This window comes from Camelus ferus, chromosome 1 (genome assembly GCF_009834535.1).
Source record: "Camelus ferus isolate YT-003-E chromosome 1, BCGSAC_Cfer_1.0, whole genome shotgun sequence".
In the NCBI taxonomy this organism is placed as follows: Eukaryota; Metazoa; Chordata; class Mammalia; order Artiodactyla; family Camelidae; genus Camelus; species Camelus ferus.
In genome coordinates, this window is record NC_045696.1 from 57,831,522 (window position 1) to 57,857,163 (window position 25,642).

At 36.8% G+C, this 25,642-nt stretch overlaps 2 protein-coding genes and 1 non-coding gene across 3 annotated transcripts in view; 1 reads left to right on the top strand and 2 right to left on the bottom strand.

The window, feature by feature from the left end:
* Positions 1 to 179: 179 nt before the first annotated feature.
* On the bottom strand, positions 180 to 23,186 carry CCDC58 (coiled-coil domain containing 58). The gene is made up of 5 exons (XM_006189862.3): positions 23,070 to 23,186; positions 13,804 to 13,929; positions 8,773 to 8,919; positions 2,961 to 3,020; positions 180 to 490 (listed from the first exon to the last, which is right to left on the bottom strand). Exons 1-5 carry the CDS (start codon positions 23,118 to 23,120, stop codon positions 440 to 442), a joined length of 435 nt encoding a protein of 144 aa, XP_006189924.1. The 5' UTR covers positions 23,121 to 23,186; the 3' UTR covers positions 180 to 439.
* TRNAS-AGA lies at positions 22,283 to 22,354 on the bottom strand. The gene has a single exon. It is a non-coding gene; the product is annotated as a tRNA-Ser (tRNA).
* A 926-nt stretch (positions 23,187 to 24,112) lies between the features above and the next one.
* FAM162A (family with sequence similarity 162 member A) overlaps positions 24,113 to 25,642 on the top strand; it is a 30,403-nt gene continuing 28,873 nt past the window's right edge. The window contains exon 1 of the mRNA XM_032480346.1: positions 24,113 to 24,270. Within this exon, the coding sequence (XP_032336237.1) occupies positions 24,237 to 24,270 (34 nt within the window). The 5' untranslated portion in view covers positions 24,113 to 24,236. The remainder of the gene's footprint in view (positions 24,271 to 25,642) is intronic.

The following is a 25,642-nucleotide window of genomic DNA, read 5'->3' on the forward strand; positions in this document are numbered from 1 at the left end:
ACCTAAAGAGATAAATAGAGAAAATTATCAATGACTCAAAAGGTCTACGTTCATGCCAATAAATCTGTAAGATTCATAAAGGTACAATACAAATCAAATCAGATACTAAAACTGTATTCAAATACTCTTACAAGAACTTAACTGTCTCAACTTGGAAAACAATCAAATAATTCTGTACACTGAGTCAGAAAATTATTTTAATAGTTACAAAACATCTTTTTTTTTTTTTTTTACAGAATCAGTATAAAACAGCAGTTGATTTCTCCATAATTATGAGAATTATTTATACTTGAGGTCTTGGCTAAGTGGGGCTAAAATCAACAAAAGGTCTTGGACTGTTGGCTCAGAAATCTTCCTAGGAAGCACACCGTGTTGATGTCTGTCATGCTTAGCTCTTATGAGATGACCGGTCCATTTTTTTTTTTTTTAAAGTATCTTTTTATTCATTCTTTGGAGGCTTGAAGTGAATTCGGCAGCGTTCATTAAACACCTAAGATATTTGAACAGAAACAAGTCATTGAGTCATCCTATACAAATTAGGCCTGGAATTAAATTTGGCATGGTTCAGGTGGATATAACCTTTTTTGTCTCAGGTCAACAGATTTAGGGAACAGAGGAATTTCCTCACTAGTACCAAATGACTTACCAGGTGCTAAGAGCACAGAAGGCCTTGATATACATTTATGACAATTTCAATATTTTAATAAAATTTAAATTATTCAAGGAAAAGATCATTATAAGCTAGCTTGTTTAGTAACTAACAAATATTCTAGTCACTCATTCTGGACATATTTTGGACAGTTAGACAAAAATATCTAAAATAAGTTTAAGATAAAGCTTTTTAAAAATTCTTTTATAATGCAGATTTTATTTAGAGATCTGTCATGCTTTTCTAAAGGAATGCCAGCTCCTTCTCACAAGTAGGCACCCGTACTTGAAGGAAGTGTGTACCTGAAAGGAGACTAGTCTTCTGCAATATTATATAAATTTACATGTTTTGTTCTATTTACCCTGCTTCCTAAAAACTAAACAAACGACATATCATAAGTGTTAAAAGAACATTCTATGATTAAGTCAATATGAGACTGTGTTAAATAAAAATTTTGGTACACCCATTCTATGGAATATAATGCAAAACTAAAAAAGAACAAGGAAGCTCTTTAAGTTCTGATTTGAAAAGCTCTCCAAAATATATTAAGGGAAAAAAAGTGTGGACAATACACTTCCATTTGTCTGATAAAGGATTTCAGAAATGTGTGTGTGTACGCACGTGTATTCACACATACATACATAAAATTTCAAAAGGTACAATATCTGAAAGCATATACTATCCTTTGAGAGGAAAGGGAAAGGAGGTGGCTGAAAGAGAGGGATGAGAGGTAGAATGCTTACTGCAGAACTTTTAATACTTAAAAAAATTTTAAATCATTTGTCTAAAATTTTTAAGTGTCCAAATTTTTAAAAATTTAAAATAATTCTCCCAGTTTACCCTCATGCTTCATTGATGTAAGAACAAACCATTTTAAGGTAAAAAACAAAAACAAAAAAAACTCAAAAACCAAGCCATGTTAGCTAATGTGGACTATTATAAAAACAAAAGAATAATCTACATAGGGAACTTTCAAGGTGCTGGTATTATTCAATTTCTTAAGCTGGGTGGTAGACATGTATTCATTTTATTAATACTCTTTAAATTCTACATGTTCCATGCTCTTTGGCATGTGTATTTCCCAATTAAAAGAAAACATGTAGAAATTACACAGACTCTCTTCCAACTCCTTTGTCTTATGGCTCCCAGCCTTGATATGTCCCTGACATTCCCAGTGCTCAGACCAAAGGAGGCTTTAGATTAGTGACCCTGACATACTGGTTGGGACAATATATTCAACTTGGCCGAACCTCAACAAATCCTTTTTCCAAATGACTTCCCAACCATTTTACTGGCACCATGGCCACATTTTCTTCTTTTTAAAACAAAGAGCCTTATTTTCTGTGGAGTGGATGGAGCAGATTTTCTTTTAAACAAGCATCAAATCTAAAAAGGCTTCACTCTTCCCAGTACATTTTACATACAACAACCTCTGCACTGGAGTTCCCAAACCAGATGTTCACTGTACCCATCCCCATCCCACCCCAAGAGTAAATATTATCTCACCAGAGAATGTAAGTGGACAAATGTTGCCAAAGTCTTTCAAGGAGCAAACACCTTATCATGTAGGTGGATAGAGCAGGAATTGAAAATCTTGGCAAAGAGGATAGGATAAAGAAATGTAATAAAGCAAAGAAAATCAATTTGTATTTTGTAATTTATTCATGGCTCTGCAAGTTGGTATGTTTCAGTTTTTGGTTCAGTTAACCTCTCTCTGGGTTCAGCCCCATTCCATTGGTTAATTTCAAAGGATAAAATAAAATTTCCAGTTCATTCTTTCAGATTTAATAGATCTTGCCCTTTGGAAACCCTTGAAGTTTTAGAGAGGGTATACAGATACACCCAGTAAAGCTCCATACCAAAAATGTTTCATGATCAGATATGTTCGAAAACAAGCAACTGTGAAAGGTAGCTACTGATAATGGAAAGTTATGGAAAGTAACTGACCTCGGAAGGGTTAATTTAAACAAATAACCTGGTTGAAGGTTCTGAGTTAACATGTAATAACTCTAAATACCAAATAACTCATAATTACTATTAGGAAACATACAGAATGTCTTCAGTTCTGTTACCATGACGATCATACAATTCTACCATGACCGTAAAGCTAATGTTTATAAGATGGCTCTATTTGGATGCTAACTGCAGCCCTCCACCCCCTCAAAAGTTAAAACTTTAAGCTGCTTGTAAATAAAGGCTCTTTATTCTTCTTAAGAGCCCAAGGCACTCCTTACTCCCCACTTCCCTCCGTTTCCCTTTGCCAGTTCTGTTTCCCTCCTAGTTCTCTCCAAGAAGCAACATTATTTTATACCTTCCAGCTCCTGTCATTTACTACTTCTTCAACATTCAGTTCTGACTGCATCCATTTCAACTGCAAGAAAGAAAAAAAAAATGAAGTTATGAAAATTTAAAGAATTAAAACCGAATTCTGTAATGTTTTCCTAAGAAAACCAGTTGCAGCTCCTGCATTCTTTGTTAATGGTAATGCCTAGGCCAGATTTTGAAACCTTCTTTGACATAACTATTCTCCTCATATTTAATCAATTACTAAATCTTATAAAGCCAAGGTTCTCAAGCTTTGCTGCATATTCTAATTACCTTGAGAGCTTAAAAAAAAAACTCAAATGCTACTCAAAGATAGTTCACAGAAGAAACAGAAATGGCCAATAAACATATTCATAAATGCACAATCTTACTCACGTATAAAGAAATGAAAATTAAATCATAATGACAATAATTTTTAAAAATGAATAAGTCTGATAAGGCCAATAAAACCTAGTATTAGGGAGAGCACAGGAAAAGATAAACTCACACACATTTTTAGTAGGAGTATAAACTGTTGCAACTTCAATGGAGGACAATATGGTAACACTTTTCAAAAACGTAGGTTCATATGTCCTTGAACTGAATAATTCCAGTTCTAGTTATTGATCCTCATACAGATTTGCAAAGGTAGCACAGAGGAACAAACAAACAAAAGGACAAGGAGGTGGCAATCTGATTTGAATACAGGAAAAAGAAACAGGAAGAAAAACAAGAGAAGGGGAATATGTAAGGCCCAAGTGATCTAGAAACGGATGAATTTTCCACACCTTAACCACACAACCAGAGGTCTGAGGCTAAAAATGCTGAAGTCTTTCTAACTTTCTTTTTAACTGCCAATCCAATTACTTCATTAAAAAAAAAAAAAAGTAGCCAATTCTATTGCCAGGCCCAGAAGGCAGGGCCCATCATACTCCTAGTCGCCTCTGGTAAGAGAGGCTTGAAAGGAAAGAAGCTAGTTAGTTCCAGAAGGAGGACTGGAAAATATTCAGTAAAATTAGGAGAAAAAAGCATGAACTACATACAGACTGAGGCAGCCAAGAGGTTAAAAGCAGGATGATTTCCTCAGGCCAAAGCCAAGACTCACTCAGGATATTTGGGAACAAAATACCAGAGAGCTAGACAAGACCTGAGCAACCATGAATTGTCAAAGAACCAAAGAACTTAACCATAAATTAGGAGCACAGCTCAGGCTGGAGGTTTGAGACATGCATATGTAACACTAATAAGTCTGGACTTGGTACTGATCCAACACTCCTTGTTGGATCAGTACACAGGACTGAAACCAAGAACAAGGGGAATGAGTGAATTTCTGACATGCTGTGGAACAGTAGCAAGCCTGAGGAAGCCTGTCTATAACACCTCAACCACAGTTTCAGATCTTAATCAGCTATATAGAACAGAAATCATCTTAAGGCTTTACTGCTCTGTCAGAGCCTGGACTTTCTGCCAAAGAAGAAACAGCTTAAAAGAACAGTGCCGCAACATGCTACTAAGACAGTCTTCAAAATTGCTCTCAAATATGTAAAGGGATGTCATGTAGAAATGGGTTTCAACTTACCCTGTATAGCTCCAGAGAAAAGATTAAGGATCAGCACGTGTTACAGGGAGACAGATTTTCACAATAAACAAGAAAATCTTTGAACAATTACAACTGTCCAAAAAGAGAATGTAATGCCACTGAAGACTGTGAATCCTCCCAACCCCCTTAAGTAGTGGTTAAACAAAAGGTGGAAACCTCTGCTTGAGGGGATACTGTAAAGAGGATTAATGTAACAAATATAAAGTCCTAGACAGAGACTCAAAAAAGGAAAGAAACTGCTACTTTGTATCAGTCAATATGCTAGCTCTTATATTAATCTTCATAAAAAAAACCCCCAAGAAGTTATTAAGTATCAATTCCATTTTATAAACTGAAAATCAGAAGTTTCAAAGCAATAAATTTACAAGGTTAGAAAACCACTAAGTGGTAGATGGTATTTATTTCTTTAGAACTATCTTTATAATCCATGTTTTATTTATTCTTGAACACTGCAGATATCATAGCCAGCTTCTAAAACAATTTCAGTGCCACCAACCAAACACTATCTTTGAGATGGTTGTTTTTGAGGCTCTGGGTCTTAAACAGGTGAACCTCTTCTCAAAGGCCACTAACAGGTGACAGCTGTTATATAGTTCCAGCAGAAATGTGCTTTTTCTGAGTTAAGGATTCAGGTAAAGAACTGGGAACTTTCAGACTGGCATCACTGTATATAAATAAATCATGTTCACTAAAGTAATCAGCATTTGACTATTAGCCCCAACTTAATATAAAAACGCTGACTGAATCCAGAATCAGAAGAGATACGTTAAAGTCTTAGTTCCACCACTTACTAGCTTGTGGCTTTGGGGATGTTAGTTAGTATCTCTGAGTCTGTTTCCACACATAGAAAATGAAGAGGTAGAGCTGGAACATCTCTAAGAGCTATTTCTTTCTGGTTCCATAATCTTCATAGCAAACTTGAAAAAAAAAAATTCAAGTTCCTTTATTTGCTTAAGTACCATTCATGGTTACCCTCTATGCTGGTCCTACGCAGTATCAGGCTAGAAAGCTACCTTCATAACTCACTGCCTGGTTGGTAAAAGTCCTCCTTGCAGTGGTCACCCTGGTGATTTTCTCTGGGCTCTAAAGGCATATGGCTAGAACTGAGGGCAGACAAATTGTGACACATCACTCTGTGCTTTCTGAACTTTGTTCTCTGCTAACAAGAGTCACTCTAATCTTTGGCTTAATTTGCAAATAGTGATTCTTCAGTTTCTGATGTAACAGCCCTGCCCTGCAGTTTCCTTTGTCAGTATTTCAACAGTTTATTAAAATACAAAATCCAAAAATAATTAAGATTTTTAACCAGCTTTTTATAAATTATCTACGCGCCTTCACAAACACTGAGGATAGGTTAAGATGATTATGGCCTAAGTTCACTGTCTAAAGAGCCCACCACTGGCTGATGAATGAGCAGGTATGGAAGACAGGGCTGAAGCAGTCATCATGAACAAGGAGAACAGTAAAGACAGTGGATGAACCCTGTATCCAGCAAGACATACTGCATCAGTGGTATGACTCCAAGTGCACACACTCACTTGTATGTAGATAGAGAACAAAGGCTTGAGAGAGACGGCAAGGTCCCTTTTTCAAAGTCTGGCTACATCTACTAAACAAAGGGCAAACTTCACAGCTTGTGCAGTATGAAAATGATTCCATCCCATACTGGATGTTCAGGCACCTGACACACAAGGATCAGTAAGTCACCTATTGTGCCATCTTACAGTACAGACATGATTTTAATAACTGTACAGTGTTCATGTAAGCAAAAGCCCCTGTTCTTAGGAAATAACCAACATATGTAGGGGTAAAAGAGTACTATGTGTCCAACATACTTTCAAAATGGTTAGGGAAAAAAATGTGTATAAGGGGTGGGAAGGAAGACAGGGAAAGAGGGAGGGGAGGATGGAAGGGGCAGGGAAGGTGTAGAGAATGAATTATAAAGCAGGTGGGGCAAAATGTAAACAAGTGAATATAGGTAAAGGGTACATGAGAGTTCCTTGTACTATTCTTGCAACTTTTCTGTAACTTTGAAATTATTGTCAGAATTAAAAGTTATCCTTTAAGCACCCCTCCCAAAGAGACAGCAATAAAATTCACGTACTAAAATATGGTATACATTTCAACTGTTTTCTTTTTTTGATGCCACACTTAAAACTTTTAAAGAAACAGCTCTGCTTCACTAACTCTGAGGTCTACATCCCATCTCCATTACAGCTGACTTTAAAATAAGGCCTCCTCTGACATTTCACTCAGTGGACACCTGCTGTTTTCTTAAAAGGGAAAACTATAGGGACGTGAGCTAAAGTGGAAACAAAGGAGGATCTGAAAAGAGCCAAAACCCCATAGCACCTTCTCCACAGCAAAGAAATAAATATAATGAGGCTCTGGCACATCTGGTTATATTTAAACAGCTACATATTTATGGCTGAAGAGGGTAATATCCTGAAGTTTAATATCTGTATTACATTCCAGCAGATTTCTATAGATGGAACCAGAGGTAAACATTTCAAAATGTAAATATATTTTTTAAATGTTTCTGGCTTAAAAACTAAAACATTAGACAAAACACTGTAAAATGCCTAGAAGAAAATATAGGGAAAACATCCTCTGACATAAATCTTAACAATGTTCTCATAGGGCAGTCTACCCAGGCAATAGAAATAAAAGTAAAAATTAATGGGACCTAACTAAACTTAAAAGCTTCTGCATAGCAAAAGAAACTATAAACAAAATGAAAAGACAACCTATGGAATGGGAGAAAATATTTGCAAATGATGCGACTAACAAGGGCTTCATTTCCAGAATATACAAACAGCTCATACAACTCAGTAACAAAAGCCAAACAACCCAATCAAAAAATGAGCAGAGGACCAATAAACATTTCTCCAAAGAAGACATACAAATGGCCAAAAGGCACATGAAAAGATGCTCAATATCACTAATTATCAGAGAAATGCAAATCAAAACTACAATGAGGTTATCACCTCACACCGGTCAGATGGTCAGAATGGCCATCATTAAAAGTCCACAAACAATACATGCTGGCGAGGCTGTGGAGAAAAGGGAACCCTCCTACATTGTTGGGAATGTAGTTTGCTGCAACCATTATGGAAAACAGTATGGAGAATCCTTAAAAAACTAAAAACAGACTTACTACATGATCCAGCAATCCCACTCCTGGGCATATATCCAGAGGGAACTCTAATTCAAAAAGATACATGCACCCCAATGTCCACAGCAGCACTATTTACAATAGCCAAGACATGCAAACAACCTAAATGTCCATCGAAAGATGACTGGATAAAGAAGTTGTAGTATATTTATACAATGGAATACCACTCAGCCATAAAAAAGAATAAAATAATACCATTTGCAGCAACATGGATGGACTTGAAGACTGTCATACTAAGTGAAGTAAGCCAGAAAGAGAAAGAAAAATACCATATGATATCACTCAATATGTGGAATCTAAAAAAATGACACAAATGAACTTATTTACAAAACAGAAAGAGACTCACAGACATAGAAAACAAACTTCTGGTTACCAGAGGGGAAAAGGGGGAGGGGAAGGATAAATTGGGAGTTTGGGATTTGCAGATACTAACTACTATATATAAAATAGGTAAACAACAAGGTCCTACTGTAGCATAGGGAACTATATTCAATAACTTGTGGTAGCTTATTAGGAAAAATAATATGAAAAGGAATATATATATATGTATAACTAAATCACTATGCCGTATACCAGAATACAACATTGTAAACTGACTATACTTCAATTTTAAAAAAAGAGGTTTTTCTCAAGTCAAGTCTCAAAACATAGATATAAATATAATTTCCCTAGATTTTCTGATGTGGTGTTAGTCTATATTAATCTTTTTATTTTTAACTATAAAGTATATAAAGGAATAGAAATAAAATATGATTCCATGTTTCTTTTAGCTAAAGCTGCTACACTACATATATCCATGAAATGTACATTAATTTACCAATTAGTATCACAATATAATAAAATAAAGCCCACTAAAAAATTTAGTATTTAATCTCCTGGTTGTACTGTGTTAAATAACCTTTCTCTAAATTTTTCATATTAAAAACTTGTACATCAACTATACTTCAACAAAATTATTTTTAATTAAAAAAAAACCCACTGCCTATATTTTGAAGGTAAAGTTTGGAAACCTTACTTCAGAAATGTAAATCTTGTTCAACTTACCTTTGTCTGTTCTTTTCTAAGTTGCTTTAATAATGTTAAATCATCCAAATTCTTTTCTCTCTCTTCTCGGAGGTGTCTTACTACTGATGAGGTCTGAGCTATACAGTTTTTTATGACTCTATCCCTACTGGCATGAGCTGCCATCAACTAAAAGAACAAAGCAATGAAAAGAGAAAAATCACACCAATTTGTCACATTTCAGTGTTTTAAAAAAAATTCTTATTTTTTGTTATGTTATACTTCCTAAAACAATTTTTAAAAAATTGAATCATTTAATCTAAGGAAGAAAAGGCCAGTGCTGAATCAGCTAATCACCTAAAAACAGATTAAAGGCATGGCTGTGAGGATGGAAGAGGTCCAGCTGATTGCCCACTCGATTTGTTCCTCCCCCTGCACTCCCCACACTGGGCTTTTTTTCAGTCTCCTTTCCCTACTTCCCTTTCTTTCCCCATTATTCCACCCAAGTGTTACTCTACCAGACACCTACCTTCACACACCTGCTGGGCCACTTCCTATTGCTATATTTTTGTCCTTTTTTTCCCAGGCCTCATGTTGTCACCAAGTGCAAAAAATGATAAAGTGAATAAAGAAAAACAAAGAATGCTACATTTACCAATGTAAGACAAAGCCCTTTTTAAGATTTTAAAGTTTAAGTATCAATTATGAAAAATTGTGTATGAAGGAAAGCTAACTAACTGGGTCCATCAACTGTGTGTGCTGGCTGAAAGTAAGGGTGCCTGATGGGCAATTCTTTATTAGCCTTCATCTAGCAATCACCATTATAATTACTGGTGCATAAGTAACAGTGGTTCACCTCCTTCTAAAACGTAAGTGTTGACTTGCTCCATTTAACCAGGTTATATCATTCCTTCTTCCCTCTGAAGAGAGAATACCCTAATGCTATGCTGCTGATAGTGGTAATAGGGATATCTAAACATTATACATATATCTTACATAAAATATAGGGCTAACAACCATTCTATAAGCATCCTTCATAAGTTATATGGAATACATCTCTTAAATGATCATACTGGGGACTCTGTGGTTGAGAACTACTGGTCTAATACACACCAGGAAAGAATAAACCTTTTGCATTTCTAGAAGGCAACACTAAAAGTGCATTAATTATAAACCTTATCCTTGTGAAGAAAGGGAATTAAACTGCCTAACAGACATTAATGCCACCTAGGAAACCTCTAGTATGCTAATTTTTCATTGTAACATTTAGATTCACAAGGACAGCCTCAAGGCCCACATACATTGGCTAATATGCTGCTTCTGTTACTTATTAACTCCTTCAGGTATAATTACAGAAGATTAAAGGAGCCATTGAGCCAATAGCCAAACTGGAACTATTCTTTCCAAAATAAGAACCATCCTCAGAGTTAAGAAGCTCTCCTTGCAGCTGTGTGAGACTGGCTAAATAATTAGCATTTCCAGGCTTCAGTTTCCTCTTTTGTAAAATTATGATTTATGACTATATAGTTGTTAATATCCTTTCCACCTCTAACATTTAGAGGCAACATGACTCAAGACTTAGATGCCGGATGCTATTTAATTACTTTGATATTTTGTCTAATCCCCCAGCAACTGGTAAAATAACATTAGCACTAACTAGAAGTCTATCACAATATTCTCATTTTTCTATCTGTATTTTAAAATCAAATTCAAATTGTGTGCATTTTATTAAAATGTTCAAAATTTTTCTTTCAGTCTCTCACCAGTTTCCTTACTTGATTGAGCTTTCCTCCACTATTCCCCTCTTTAACTTGGTTCCTTCCCCACTGATACACTTCTGGGTGCAGACTACCCTCCTACCCTCACCTGCTTACTTTTCCTTCAGATGAGCCCCACCAAAAACCCACTCCCAGGTGAACAGGAGTTACTGGGCAAATCATCTTTTACTCAGTATTATCAATTATTTTGGCCTGGTTTTCATGACTATCCAATAATATTCAAAATTAAGAGCATATGCAAGAGGAATATGCATGGACATCTGTACATGTATGTCAAAGAAGTAAGGACACTTGACAGCTAGTGACAGACTTGGTGAGAAAAATATAATACCAAACCAGGCTCATTAGCTCATTAGCATCAGATGCTTGAGGATCTGGTCACATGATAATTATTTCTGGTACATAAAGTGCTTTATCAAAGGAACTGAGATCAAATTTATTAAGGAACTCAGTAAGGTAAAAGGCATGTTCTTTGGTTAGCAGACAAAAATCCTGAACAATAACCATATCATAGCCATTCTTTCTTTGACCTGGGGTAAACAATTGTGAAATGGAGACATCTAGGGTGGGGCAGGAGAATGATTCAAAACTAGTCCAAAGTGGGTATTATCTAGGTTTTATTTTATTTTTACCAGAACTTTGAGAACTTCTGGTAGTTGAATTTTCACCAACTATTTTTTAATCATTTTAAAACAATGCTTTTTGCCTTTAAGGGAAGTATAATGTCAACAGTTTTACTGGTTATAGGTTTGTTTTTTTAAAAATATTTTTCTTTCTAGAACAAAGGTTGATTCTAAATTAATTCTAAATTCTAATTTTCCAAACATTATTTGTTTTAGAATCCTGACAATGACCCTTGGTATGAAAAACATTTAAGGGGTAGGGTATAGCACAGTAGTAAAAGTACACGCCTAGCATGCATGGCATGGTCCTGGGTTCAATCTCCAGTACCTCCATTAAAAATGAATAAATAAATAAACCAAACTACCCCCGACAAAAAAGCTTTTAAAAAATTGCATATTACTATGTTGTATACTTGAAACATACAATATTGTACTTCAACTATCTCAATTGAAAAATAAAAGTTAATGAGTTTTTATCATGGCATTTTTTTGTATGTTTTAAATCTTCCTCCAGAACTGACAAAAAGATGTAAGGAGAAACATACTATTTAAACATATATTCCTAGAGTTTATTATATTAAAGAAACAGCTTTAAGAATTACTCCAGTATAACTGAAAAACTGTGCTCTACACTGGAATTTGATACATTATAAAATGACTATAACTCAATAAAAAAAAGTTTAAAAAAAAAGAATTATTCCAAATCAATCACTGACACCAGTAATTTTGCATTTGTAAACCATTGTTCCAAGTTCACAGACTTTTTAATTGTTCAGTATTGACTGTTATGTTTACCTTGAGAATAAACAATAAACAATGTAAAGCCAAAAAAACTCATAGATTAAAGGAAATATGCTCTAATAAGGGGATCTCACTAAAATTATCTTATTTTTACTAAGAGTATACTTTTAAGATTTGGAATTTCTAAAATTAGTGCTTTATAATAACTTTGCTGATGTTCTCCTATGAAGAAGTATTTATCATTAGAGAGTGCAAATACACCTTCATTGGCTATAAAAGGGACTAAAGTAAGGCAGGATGACTGTAAACAACCTGGACGCTTCACAGAGTTCCACATCTTAACTGAGACAGTATTTACAGGAACTCAGTGGTACTTATTAGCATGGACCCTCTGCTACAGGCCTAAGCCCTGAAGCAAAGATACTTGATAAACAATCCTTTACATGTCTTTATTGTTGTTAGATCCCTCTAGGATACAGAGAAAAATCCAGACACATACACAAGAATATCCAAAATAGAAAGGATCCAAATTTAGTATGCAAGTTTATCCTGGTCTACCAAAGAGATAAGAAATAATAACAGCAACAATAGAAGCAGCAAGCATTTATATGTAAAACACATAGTGCACCACTTTGTATTAACTCATTTAATCCTCTAACTACCCTATGAACTAGGTACTATTCTGACACTATTTTACAAATCAGGAAGCTGAGGCAGAGGTTATGTAACATGCTCAAGGTCACCCAGCTAGGAAGTAGCAGAGGTGGGACTTAATCTAGACCTGGAATTCATGTTGTTAATCACTACACTCTAAACCTCTAGGTTAATAAAACGGTTGTAAATGGAAATGATTGAGTAGTTTATAGAGATTATATGGGTCAGTGAGGACGATCACTAAAGTGATTACAAACTACTAGTTCTTCAGACAGAGCTACAAAGAAACTAAGTGAACTGTCAAACCTCAAAAGAAAGTAGGCCCTGGAAATGTGCTCTCTACTTCTAACACTAGAGTCTGTCTACTCAGTAAAGCCCACAATCTTGCAATTTTTGAAGCCGTAAGAATTACCTGACCACTTAATAACACAACATACTTTCATACAAAAGCAGACAGGATATTAACAGTTAATGCTTTGAATTTAACTGACAAATAAATAAGTTTATCCAAAACTGACTTTTTTTTTTTTATAATTGAGAAATGGACTTTAGGTTTAAGTAATACCTTCTTTACAAGACTATGAATCCAAACACTAATCTTGTGACAGAGCCTAAAAAAAGCAAATCGTCACTTGAATATTAGCTACTAAGTTAATGAAAAAATCTAAGTAAACTATAAAAAACAGGTAGCTACATCATTATTTCTTTTTTGCTTTTGGAAATTAGAGAGAAATAAAGGAAATCTTTAAGAGGCAATTAAAAAATATATACTTGAGAAACCAAAGCCTCAGGAAAGGACAGGTTATCTGTGGCTTTTCCTTCACTCCTGCCAAATGCTTCTTTTCCCCTTTCTCATGAGTGAGGGAAGATGTAGAAAGTGTGAAGAGTTTTAATTCTTCCTTATTATCAGCTGTCTGGCTTCTTAGGATTGATTTATTCAAAGCCTTTGCTCTTGTTCCACTGTTTTACATGACTGTTTCACTCTCTCCTTCATTCTTTGGTGCATAAGGTTTCCTTAAGTGAAAGGCTGCCCACAAGGTGGGGAAAACAGCTGCTCTAATTCCTTAGAACCATCTCTTTCCAGACTTGTAATCACACATTTTCTTTAGTTTGTAGAAACCAGATCAAAACTTATAGACACCCTCACGTATGGGCAAGAAAACACGAAGAAGTCATTCTTTTATCCACAGTTTAATTATATGTCAATTGATTTCTTATTTTGCCTGCGAAGAAAGGCATAATGGAAGCAATATATAAGACTCGAAAGACACACTTACAGACTCATAAAGTTGTTTACAGGTTTGGCTGGCATCAATTTTCCCTGCAAAGGAAGCTGTTGGAACTGTAGTGTTTAATTCATGTACTATTCTGTCATCAATCGTCCTCATCACTTTGAGTAATTCCTATATATATTAAAAAAAAAAAAAAAAGAATAACTTGAATGGAAAGTTAAGTGGTAAAAAAGAAGCATTTAAGCAAAATAAAATAAAATAGAGCTCTTGGATATGTTACAACCCTGTAAATTAGGAGTGGGGAAACCACGCTATATATAATGCAACCACTGGAAAATCTTTATTACAAGAATGATAGGTAAGTTATGTCATAGTAATTCTAACAACTGGCACAGCTGTTTCCTTGGCCCAAATGTGATAATCTTAAGGGTAAAGATTGTTTCATTCATTTCCAAACCCCATTTGTTGGCACAGGGTGATCTTTCCATCTCCAGTATACAGTCAATATATGATTCTACTGAACCTGATTATCTCAAATTGTCCCAAACAATCCAGCATAATTCTTGCTCTATTCCCTCTTTGTCTATCATTCTAAAATATGATGCTAGAGAACTTCTGGAAAGATATACAAGAAACTACCAGAAGCGATTAACTTGCAGAAATTAATCTATATGTTTATAGGCTTTTTGTTTTTTAGTTTTTTACTACAATTGTGTGTTATTTTTGTAACAGAAATAAATAAAGTATGCTGCCAGAAAAGGAATCAAATCTCTTTGTGGCTTTCTTGTTCATAGAACAAGTAGAAATTAGTTTTACCTTTTCTCAGTAACCCAAGTACCTATTTCCCAAGGATCTCTTCCCCCTAAAAAAGGCTCCAACTCTCAAAAAGCCAACCAAAAGAAAAATAATGCCTAAACAGCAGGGGACTTTCTGACTCTGATGAGTGTATCAACACAGCACAGTCCCTCCTTCACAAATTTTGATGACGGTCATTTTGTTCACTTGTCACTGGAGAAAGGCTGGGCATCAGCTACCTTCTGATAATATAAGTTCCAGAAAAGGTTTCTAGCAGTATGCCCTTCTCTTTCTTTTTTAATCCCTGTCCCCAACCTCACCCTGGCCCCCACCTCATCCCAGACCCACAAAACAAAACACAATCACTGAACAATCATCAAGAAAATAAAAGTGTATAATCCTAGGTTTATACTTATTAAAAACATCCAACAAGTTAACATTCAATATTAACATGTATTAAAAGCACCTGTACTTTATCTTCTCTCTCCCTCTATATACCAACCTATTTCTTTCCTTTGCCAAACTTAAATTCATGACTGAAACCAACTCCATCATTTTCTTCATCCATTTGTTAAAACAAACTTTTATTGTGATTAAAGTATTATACAATCATTTTGGAAAACACAGAAAAAATTTAAAGAAAATAAAAATCATCCATAATTAACCATCATGTCCCTTTTGTTTTTTCTATACAAATTATGAATATTTTTATAAGACTGAGGTATTACATAACATTTAAAGGTCTACTTTATGAAATTATACCATGAGATTTTGCCCATGTTACTAAAAATACCTTTTAGATATTTTTAATAGTTGCATAAATATTTTATTCTGTGGAGGAATCACAACTTATCTGGTCACTTTCCCCATAATGAACAGTTAGGTGTTTCCAATTGTAATGACCATTCAGGCCATTCAGTCTCAGTCTGCAGCCTAGATTCTATTACTATCAGGCTACTAATCTAATTAGTAACTGAATGGCCTTTTCAAGATATCAATCTAGAAATAAAACAGCTTGTAGAAGGCTCATAATTTAGACTCACAAAAACAGGCAAACATCAGAACTAAAACTAACTTCACTATCTTACCCTCTTCTTGTATCTTTCTATTTTTATCAATAGTATCACCATTCTGTGTAAACTGGAATTGTTAGGGATAATCTCAACATATTCACTAAGCAATCATCACTTTTAAATAATATTTTATGCACAGTAGAGGATATATAATATCAACAAGTGGCAAATTCCAAACAAATGGTGGCAGCTCTATTTAGAGAGCCAAGAAAGGTAAGTTGCAGACAGGTACCCTCAATGCCAACTTTACCTCCTACAACTTGCCTATTAAAACAGAAACAAAAAACTTTTAAAATATTTCTCTTATTTCCCACTGTCTAAATTGAACTGATCCTCTGAGACCAAGGTTTAAGTTATACCTTTTAGATGGAGATTTCCTTGGCTGAGAGCCCTCAACAATCTGTCTTCTTTAAACATTTGCAGCAGTAGAGAGTACCAGAGTTCATTCATTAACTCACTATTCATTCAAAAAATATTTACTAATGTCTAGTACACTTTAGGCACCATTTTAAACACCAGGGCTACAGTGGTGAATAGAATAGAAAAAGTTCTTGCTCTTATGGAGCAAAATTCTCATAGGGGGAGAGAGACAATAAACAAGTACCCCAATAAACAAGATATTTTTAGTACTGAAAAGTACTGCAAAAAAGAAAACTGTGGTAATGGGATAAAGAGTGACTAGTGGGGCGGAGGGGCCAATACTTCATATAGTGCAGTCAAGAAAGGCCTCTCCTAGGACGCAGTAATTGAGCTGAGATCTGAATGAGATAAATAAGCCCACTAAGAGGATACCTGGGGGAACAAGTCAAAAATTACGAGGCAAGAAAAAACTTGTGGGTGTTTGAAGAACTAAAAGGGCTGGGAGTAAATAAGAGAAAAAGTGGTGAGATCAGAGTTGAAGATGGACAACAGAGACCACAGAAACAATTAAGAATTCTGTTCTAAAGGCAACAGGGTTTTAGGCAAGGGAATGATGTAACAATTAATTTTTCAAAAGATAACTTTAGCTGCTATGTGGAGAATGAATTAGAGAGGAGAATGTAAACAGGGTGACCATTCAGCAGACTACTATGGTGGGCGAAGCAAGAGAGAAAGATAGTTTAGGAGGCAGCAGTAGAATCAGGGGGAGGAAGTTGGATTCAGGATATATTTTGAAGATAGAGCTTAGAATGAATTGCTGATGAACTGGTGATGGGAGATGATAAAGGAAATAGGAGGACTTTTAAGGTGTGAGACCTGAGGATGTTAGTGCCATTAACTAATGGTGGGGAAGAGAGGGGTGGATGAAAAGACCTGGAAGAAGTGGGAAGATCAAGAGTTCTATTCTGACTCAGGATATTTTATGATACTTAGGATTATTGTTAATTGTATGTGATACTGGTATTGTGTTTAAAATTGTAATCTTTTAGAAATAAAGACTGAAACATTTACAGAAAAAAAGATCTATCTAGAATGTGCTTCAAAATAATCTTGTTAGGATGGGGAAAGTGGTAGTATACAAATGAAACAAGAGTGGCCATGAACTGATTTTGGAGCTGAGGGATGGGTACACAAGGATTCATGGTATTCTTTACCCTTTTGTGTAGTCTGAAATTTTGCATAACAAAAAGTTCTATTTTGAACATGTTAAGTTTGAGATGTCTGTTAGATATGAGCAGAAGAGTTAAGTAGAAAGGTGAATATACCAGTCTGACACTGAAACAGGCTTAAGTTATATTAACAAATTAATGTTATTTAAAGCCATGAAACAAGAAGAGATCACTGAGGGAGATTGTAGGGAATAAAGGGGGTCAACAATCAAGAAGGAACTCTAGCATCTAAAACCACAAGAGAAAGACTGATGTCACAAAAGGAGAAAGGTTTCAAGGGGGCAACTGTCAACTGTGTTGAATGTTACTAGGAAGTCAAGAAAGATGTTGACAGAAATGACTTTTAGATTTAGCAGAGCGGAAATCATGGGTGATCTTGACAAGAGTCATTTAAATAAAGTGTTTAATGGACTGAAAAGTTAATGTGGCTTAAGTATGAAGAGTAAGAGAAAGCATGGTGTAAAATTAGGCCCACCATTGTAGGTCACTTTACAGGACTTTAGTCTTTTTCATGAGAACAGAAAAACCAATGAAGTGTTTTAAGTACAGTGGAGTTACATGATCAGATTTGTATTCTGAAATGATTGCTTAGGTTAAAGTACTCAAGTATGGAAAATGGATTAGAGAGGAACAAGAGTAGATGCAAAGAGATTATTAGGAGACTGATTCAGCAATCCAGGTGAAAGATTATATATCTTGACATTTCCTAGAGCTTTTATTTACTTTGAACTTTAACCAGTTTTGACTCTGCTCATTAGCTATATAGCCAAGTTTCCCTCCAATAAAACAATTTAGACATACTGTTAAGTTCTTTAAACAGTAATGGGAATTTATCAGCATTAACTAGGTAATGAATTAATCAATTTCATAGTCTTACCAATGGAACCTACAATTGTGAATTTTCAAATATATCATTTCTCTGTGTGCTAAAGAATCATCAATACATGGCCTAAAGCTTGGCTTTTAATATGGTAGACATGCCATATGAGGTTATTTTAATTAAAATTAAATGAAATTTAAAATTTAGTTTTGCAGTTGTTCCTAGCTACATTTCAAGTGCCCAAGAGCCACATGTTGCTAGTGGCTGTCATACTGGGTAGCACAAATTTCCACCATCACAGGAAGTTCTACTGGACAGTATTAAACTCAAGATAATACATTGACAATCTCTAAACTGATAATGTACTTGTTCAGGAATTGCTGAGAACTGTAAGCTTTCTTAAATGTCACAGGAAAGATATCAGAAAAGCTAAAGATAAGGGAAAAAAGGGTAAGGCTCAAGGAAGGAATTCCTTGCAAAATCGTAAAAGAAGGAAGAGAACTATAAACCACCTCTCCAGGTACAAATTTCTTTACAGTACAAAAAGTGCCATAGCTCTTAAGGCAACTCCAAGAGGGTCTAGAGAAAAGCTTGGGCAGCCCCACAGACTGAGAGCAGATGAAGGTGAAGGCGGGCACAAAAGTACTGCCATTAAATCATGTGTATCACTCATAAGGAATTACCGACTACCTATCTGATACGTAGCTCCAAAGGCATACATTCTCTCTCACAAATTCACCAAAAAAAACCCAAAAACCAAAAAACAAAAAAACCCCAGAAAACAGCCCTGAACAGATATCATACAATAAACTGCAACACAAGTCCACAGAGATAATAAAGAAATATACACAGTTCAGTGGCTCTTTGAAGACTACAACTTTGTATATGACCCAGAACCCTAATCAGCTTCTAAATGTCAAAGCATAGCAAAAGGTAAGTCTCCAAACTTTCTAGTACCTCCAACTTCCCCTATCTTTCATCCTCCTCAAAACAAGAAGATTCTGATATATTATGAATCTAATTTTAGGCTGACCCTTTAAAATTATGCATTTTATGTATTACCTGTAACTGTGGGGTGAAAATCTCACCCTCTTGGAAGGCAATTTCAGTACTGAAGGACTGACCATATCTAGTAGCAGGGAGGGGTAGAGAAAAGTTTATATTGCCCCTACAATTATACTATATTCCTAAGGTTACTTCCTAGGTAAATTCCTTTTATGATTTTGGGAAGCTTTTAGAGTATACGGAGGGTGGTAAAAGGCCTATTACATTACAGTACAATTAAAATGTACTCCATAGAATGATTTGGAATTTCTTAACCTATCATTTCCTCACTCTCTGCCTGAAGGTACCCAGAAGTAGATCCCATTCACAGGGTGCTCTTTTCAGACAGATATGTTCCTCAAATCCTATTTTTGTAACAATGCTCACACTATGCTTCCCCTAAGCCAGAAATACAGACTTGCTAGCAACTGCCAGAGTCCTCTGCAATCCGCTGCACTCCCAGGTCCGAGAACAGAGAGCAGCTAGGCATGTTGCAAAAGAAACCATCACTGTTGCTAGAAAATAGTCTATTTAGTCTTCACCTAATTACCAAACAACTCAAAATCAATTGTGTGTAAATAAATAAATATTCCTAACAGAAATATCAAGACTAAAACATACTAGGAAGGAATATTTATTTGATTTTGCTCAGGTGATATATGTCATGGGTCTCAGACAGGGTCAGGAAGAAGGGATTTCAGGGTGTCAGAAAGAGGGAAAAAGGCACAGAAACGACGAAACATCATGTGTTCAGGGAAAAGCAGGCCTTTGTGGCTGGACAGCAGAGTTCAAATGTATGTTCGAAGAGGTGGGGGTTGGGGAGAGAGAAATATGTATGAATAAGGGCGGTGGTGAGAGATATAACTAGGTAGAGCCATTCTGGGATTGAATTTTTAAAGGAGGTGTATGCCATGCTAAGTAGTTTTGATCTAGTCATATTATCCTGAAAATAGATGCTTGGTTCAGAGTCTAATACTTAGAAGGTAACAGTATGAAGCCACAGCATTATGGAGATTAGACTGGAGGGGAGATGCATTAGAGAAAGCAAAGACTAAAGATAAGGAGAACTACAGCAAAGCTAACTGCAAAAATGATAGGGCGTGAACAAACTGGCAGTAGAGGTGAGTCTTCCTGAAGTATCTCTTTGATCTTTTCACCCCCTCTGCTCAGAAATGACTCCCTAGCCTCACACTTTGCATTCAAGGCCTTTTATAACCTGGTTCCAATCTTCTGTGTAATCCCAAAGTGCCCTTGTACAAATTCTGAATTCCAGTAATTTCCCCCCAATATATAAAACTTTCTGCCTACATACTGTTCCTTCTACCTGGAATTCCCCTGTTCCTATTCACCTAAGGCCCAAATCAAACTACCATCTCTTGACTTATTTCTCTCTAAACTGTTACAGCATTGTGTTCATATTCTCAGTTATCTTCTACATGTTTTATATCCTGCCCAGTCTCCCCAAATGCCTGGTACCTAGAAGGTATCTGTTATGGACTGAATTGTGTCCCCCTCAAAATTCATATGTTGAAGCCCTAACACCCAATGTGACTATATTTGGAGATAAGGCCTTTAGGGAGGTAATTAAGATTAGACGAGGTCATAAGGGTGGGACCCTAATCCCATAGAATTTTTGTCCTTGTAAAAGGAAGAGATACTAGAGGTCTCTCTCCCTCTGTGCACAAAGAGGTCATGTGAGGACATAATGATGAGGTAGCAACTTACTTTGGGAGAAAAAAAAAAAGGTGGCTTGAGGGATAAATTGATGGATGCATATGTGATTTAGTAAAACAGCAAATCACTGATTGTAGAATCTAGACAGTGGGTACATGAGTGTTCATTGTAAAATTCTTTCAACTTTTCTATAGTGTTTGAACATCTTCTTAATAAAACTGGAAAAAATGTACCTAAACCTTTATAATAAAAAATACATGATTTCCTGTTTCTCTTCCACAGTATTCAGTGCAGTGCTTTTCAAATATTAGGTACTTATATATAAAATGTAATGGTTTCATAGCTCTAAAAATACAGATTTTGCTTAATAATTTGTGAGTATGCCAGTTAACCACAGTTTATAATTTTACAAAATTCATTTAAACCTAAATGTTATATAAAATTTTACACTTTAAAATATTTTTTTACATTTCTATGCCTCCAAGGCAGCAGGGGCAAATACGGTCACACTCATTTACAATGAGGTTAAATGATATGCCAAGGTCAGCTCTGGAAAACCAGATCTTCTGACTTTTAACCCAGGGTATTCGCCATTATAACTTACACATTTGGAAAATTCCTAGATAAACAATCTAAAAACTTCTCCAGGTTTCACTAATGAGACTCATTTTATGATCTTTTAATTTCCATTATCTCTGCAGATGAAATGGTTCTGGAAGACAGGTTAGCTTTTGCCCCACTAACAACGTCTCATCTAACCTTCAAAAGAAAAATCAAAGTGTCCTTTAAGCACTGTTGGATGTTTCAACAGCTAAGAGATCCTTTGAAATTTGGTTTTAGAGATTCAAATAATTATAAGAGATGGAAGCTGTTTCAAATGTTACTTAACATAACCTTATTTTACAGATTCAAAAGTTAATTCTGGAAGGGGATAAGTGATTAGCTCAAGATCCCAAAGCTGTTAATGTCAGTAGTACTAAAACCCAGAACATCTAATTCCCTAACCTGGATTCTTTCTTTAAGACTATCATCCTTCAATTATCTGAGCTCATTAACTCAAGTTAAATCACAGTACTAAAGTGACAAGACCAAGGATACAAATGAACCGGTTAACCTTAAATATTCCGTAAACTTTAGAATCCAACAGTCTTTTTTCCATCTAAGCTTTTTACAAATATTTGTATTTCTTGGGTACTTTGATCACACTTGAAGTCCACTGCTGTTGTGCTGATGATCTAATCTGCACTGCTGATGTGGTGAAGGTGCATATAATGTAAAGATCCCACTTAAATTCCTTTGGCCAGATGATGTTTCTCAAATAATTCAGTCTGTTGAGATTATCTTCAAGAATATCCGTCCCTACAAAACCACTCAAAGCACAAAGCTTACTACAGATAGGTAAATGATACGTGAAATGATTTTTCCGTATCTTTAGTTAAAAATACGTTTGTAAAATCATGATTTTTATTTTTTATTTTTGCAGGGGAAGGAGGGGTAATTAATTTTGTTTGTTTCTTTGTTTGTTTTAATGAAGATACTGGGGATTGAACCCAGGACTTCGTGCATTCTAGGCATATGCTCTACCACTGAGCTATACTCTCCCCAAATCGTGATTTTTAAATTCAACTCTTTATCTAGACTGGAGCACATTTATGCCTACATTGGAACAAACAAACAACTTTGGTCAAAATCCAGACCCCTGTTCTTTAATTCATGGGTTAATAACTCCCCCTAGGCCTCTTGGTGTTTGAATATACAAAGGATACAGCCTTTTTCTTAAATGTTACATTTTCTCTAATGGTTAGGAAGGAGGGTACCAGAGCAGGTACTAGAATTAATTGTCCCTCCAAGGCCCCATCAAAATAGTAAAACTTGTACCAAGTTTGTTTGTTTGTTTAACCAAGTAAATAGACTCTCCCTCACTTTTTTCCTCTACTACAAATGCTAACTTAAAGTATGAAGGGAATGGCAGAGGCTAAGAACTGAGTGCAGGGGATGGCTAAAAGGTTGTTACGAACCCTACCCACCCCGCCCAAAGTCGACTTTACCACCGCGGAACCACCCAGAGTTTCTGGGTACAGTCACTCAAGGCCCGGGAGGCGCAGGGAGGCGCAGGGAGACCATGACCCCAACGGAGCAGCCTCGCTTCCTAAGGCCAAGCCTGCGCCCCCATGACCTCCAACGGCTCGAAAAAGGAGTCTTGGATTGCCCGCTTCTGCCACAGCTGCTCCGCACTCCCTCCCAGGACAGAGCAGGGAACGCGGTTCGGGGGGCAAAAGGAGGGGCACGTCTGCCACATGAGGAAAACCCCATTACCTGGAACTCAGCGAACTCCTCACAGTTCACACCGCCACTGGGCGCCGCCATATTGGACGAGCAAGAGGCCCCCGCCGCGAGCCAATCACCGCGGAGCAAAGGTGCCCGCGGTGCCGCCTAACAAAAAATATTGAGGGGAATCTCAGCGGGAAAGCTGAGCTCAATGCTTGTCTTTTCTCCTGTTCCTCCCCCACATCGAAACTCGTAGCGCTGCTATCCTTCTTTCCATACCTATGCCTTTAACATGTCTTCCTGGAACTGGCCCAGATCGAAGAATGTCAGAATTTGAAGGGATCGTTTTACTTCAATTCCACTTTCTTACAGAAAGGTAAATAATTTTCTGGTCGCACCAACCAGGGCGTTGGAGGAGGAAATCTAAAGTAGAAAGTGAAGCTTTTCTTAATCCTCCCATCCTGTCCCTAAAGCAGACGGTTCTTTGTTCTTTAAGGTTTTGGGCCCACCCAGAAATGTCAAGAAAAAATACTTCTAGCACTGTGGGATAAGGGTTGAAAGGGGTGTTTAGGTGTGGAAATAATGTTTAGTTTTTTTTTTTTTTAATAGGCAAATAGAAGACCAAACAGGAAGGTTATATGTCAATTTTTCGGGTAGCCGTAGAAATACTCCCCAAACCAGTAAGAAGTGAAGGCAACTGGTTACTAGGAACCCAAGTATGTAGTTTTAATAAAGGCATACATGTATTTATTTGAAACACTGAAAAACAGTGTATTGAAATACTGGTTTATCTATAAAGTATGATTTCAGGGTCTACAATTCACAGAAGTCCTACAATATGTACATTACCTTTCTTCTATTTTAAATGAGTACTTTATGCAAATGCACAGAATAATATCGCAAAGGCCAACGACACCCACATTCCAGAAGGGCATCCTTAAGAACGCGCCCAAGTTGCAGGGCCGCGCCCGGCGGGGCACGCTGCCCGCACTTTCTGAGAGCCACGCACGACCCACACGTTCTGCGCGTCACGCACGCCCCCGGAGGCCCCGCCCCCCGCGCCACGCTCGACCCGCTCGCTCCACCCTCACACCCCACAGGCCCCGCCCCCCCAGTGCGACTATCGTCCTTCCCTTCGCGGTGCTCAGTGACATTGAACGCACACGCGCCACCGCCGCCCCTGGGGCCCAGTGCTGGTCGGCGGAGTAGGCGGCCATGGGGAGCCTCCGCGGCCTGCGCCTGGCGGCTGGTGAGACGCGGGCCTGGCTGGGGCGGGCGGGAAGCCAGCTCGGCCTCTGGGGGTGGAGGAATCCTGCAGCCTCCTCAGGCCTGCGTGATAATTGCTCTGTTCCATTACGCACTCCCTCAGGTAGCTCGGATTCCTACCTCCCGGTAGTAATAATGGGAAGTAGCAAGGGCTGAGCACCTGGTAGGCAGACACTGGGGGCTAGCCAGGACTGACCCTCCCACCTGGTTCTTCACCCACCCAGCTCCCGCCAACCTAACCAGCCCTTACTCCCCGGTCACTTTCCCTACTCCCTAGTCTGTCTGAGCTCAATTCTTAATGCACCTGCCATCCCGAGAACTCCATTGCCTGATTCATTCAGCTTTCCACCTAACCTCTCCTGTCCGATAGCCTACTTGAGTCCTGAGTTTCTCCAGACTCCTTCCCCACCCCCATCATCTCTAGAGTTTATTCCTGCCCTCAGAGAAAACCTCGAGTCTAGGGTTTCCTATCCATTTGGCATCTGATTGGGCAAGGGATTTAAGGTCTCACAGAATAATAGTAATTGTTTTCTGAAAATGGGAGATACATTTCTTTTAAATAATTCTACAGTAAGGTGCTTTGAATATCTTGGAAGAAAGTGTTACGTAAATACAGGAGCTGCGGTTTGTTTTCCTAGGGGACATTTGTGTAATAACTATTTGGAATCAGAGCTTAATTTGCATTTGGGGGAAACCAATAGACCCTTTGCTTAGTAGGGCAGAGAAATCCGCCTCTTGGCTCTTTTCTAGGCACCAGCAAATTACTCTTTTGTTCACCTTTATGAACTTTGATAAGGTGTAATGATCAATTCCTTAGTACCAAATTACTAAAAAGTTGTTTAATTCAAATTTTAAAGGCAGAATCGCCCAAACTTGGCTATTGAGATAATGTAACTGTACATTGTAAATGTAAATGTAACAATGTAAAAAAAAAAAGTTACCCTTTACGTGGCTTATTTTGCATGGAGAATGGACTAGAAAACATGTCTCATGTCTCAAGTAAATATTATTTACTTACTTAAAAAAAATACCCTCTCCACTAAAAGAGATTGATTTCATTGATTTGTTCAGCTTTGATGGACTAATTCATCTAAAATCTTTTGTATGCATCCTGTTAACCCTTCCAGCAAGGTAAGTGAAAGAATCATTGCATTGTTTAAAAAAAAAAAAAAGGCCTGTAAAAGGGACTTTGACTATGAAACCAAGACTTGTTTGTAAGTAGTTCATCTTCTTGCCTTGAGAATATATTTATGCATTGTAAAGATTCCAAAGTCTGGCTGCAAACTTTAAGAACTTTATTATTGGGCACTCAATGAAAACAAAGTTCCCTGAGCAATTTAAGAACAATTTATTTT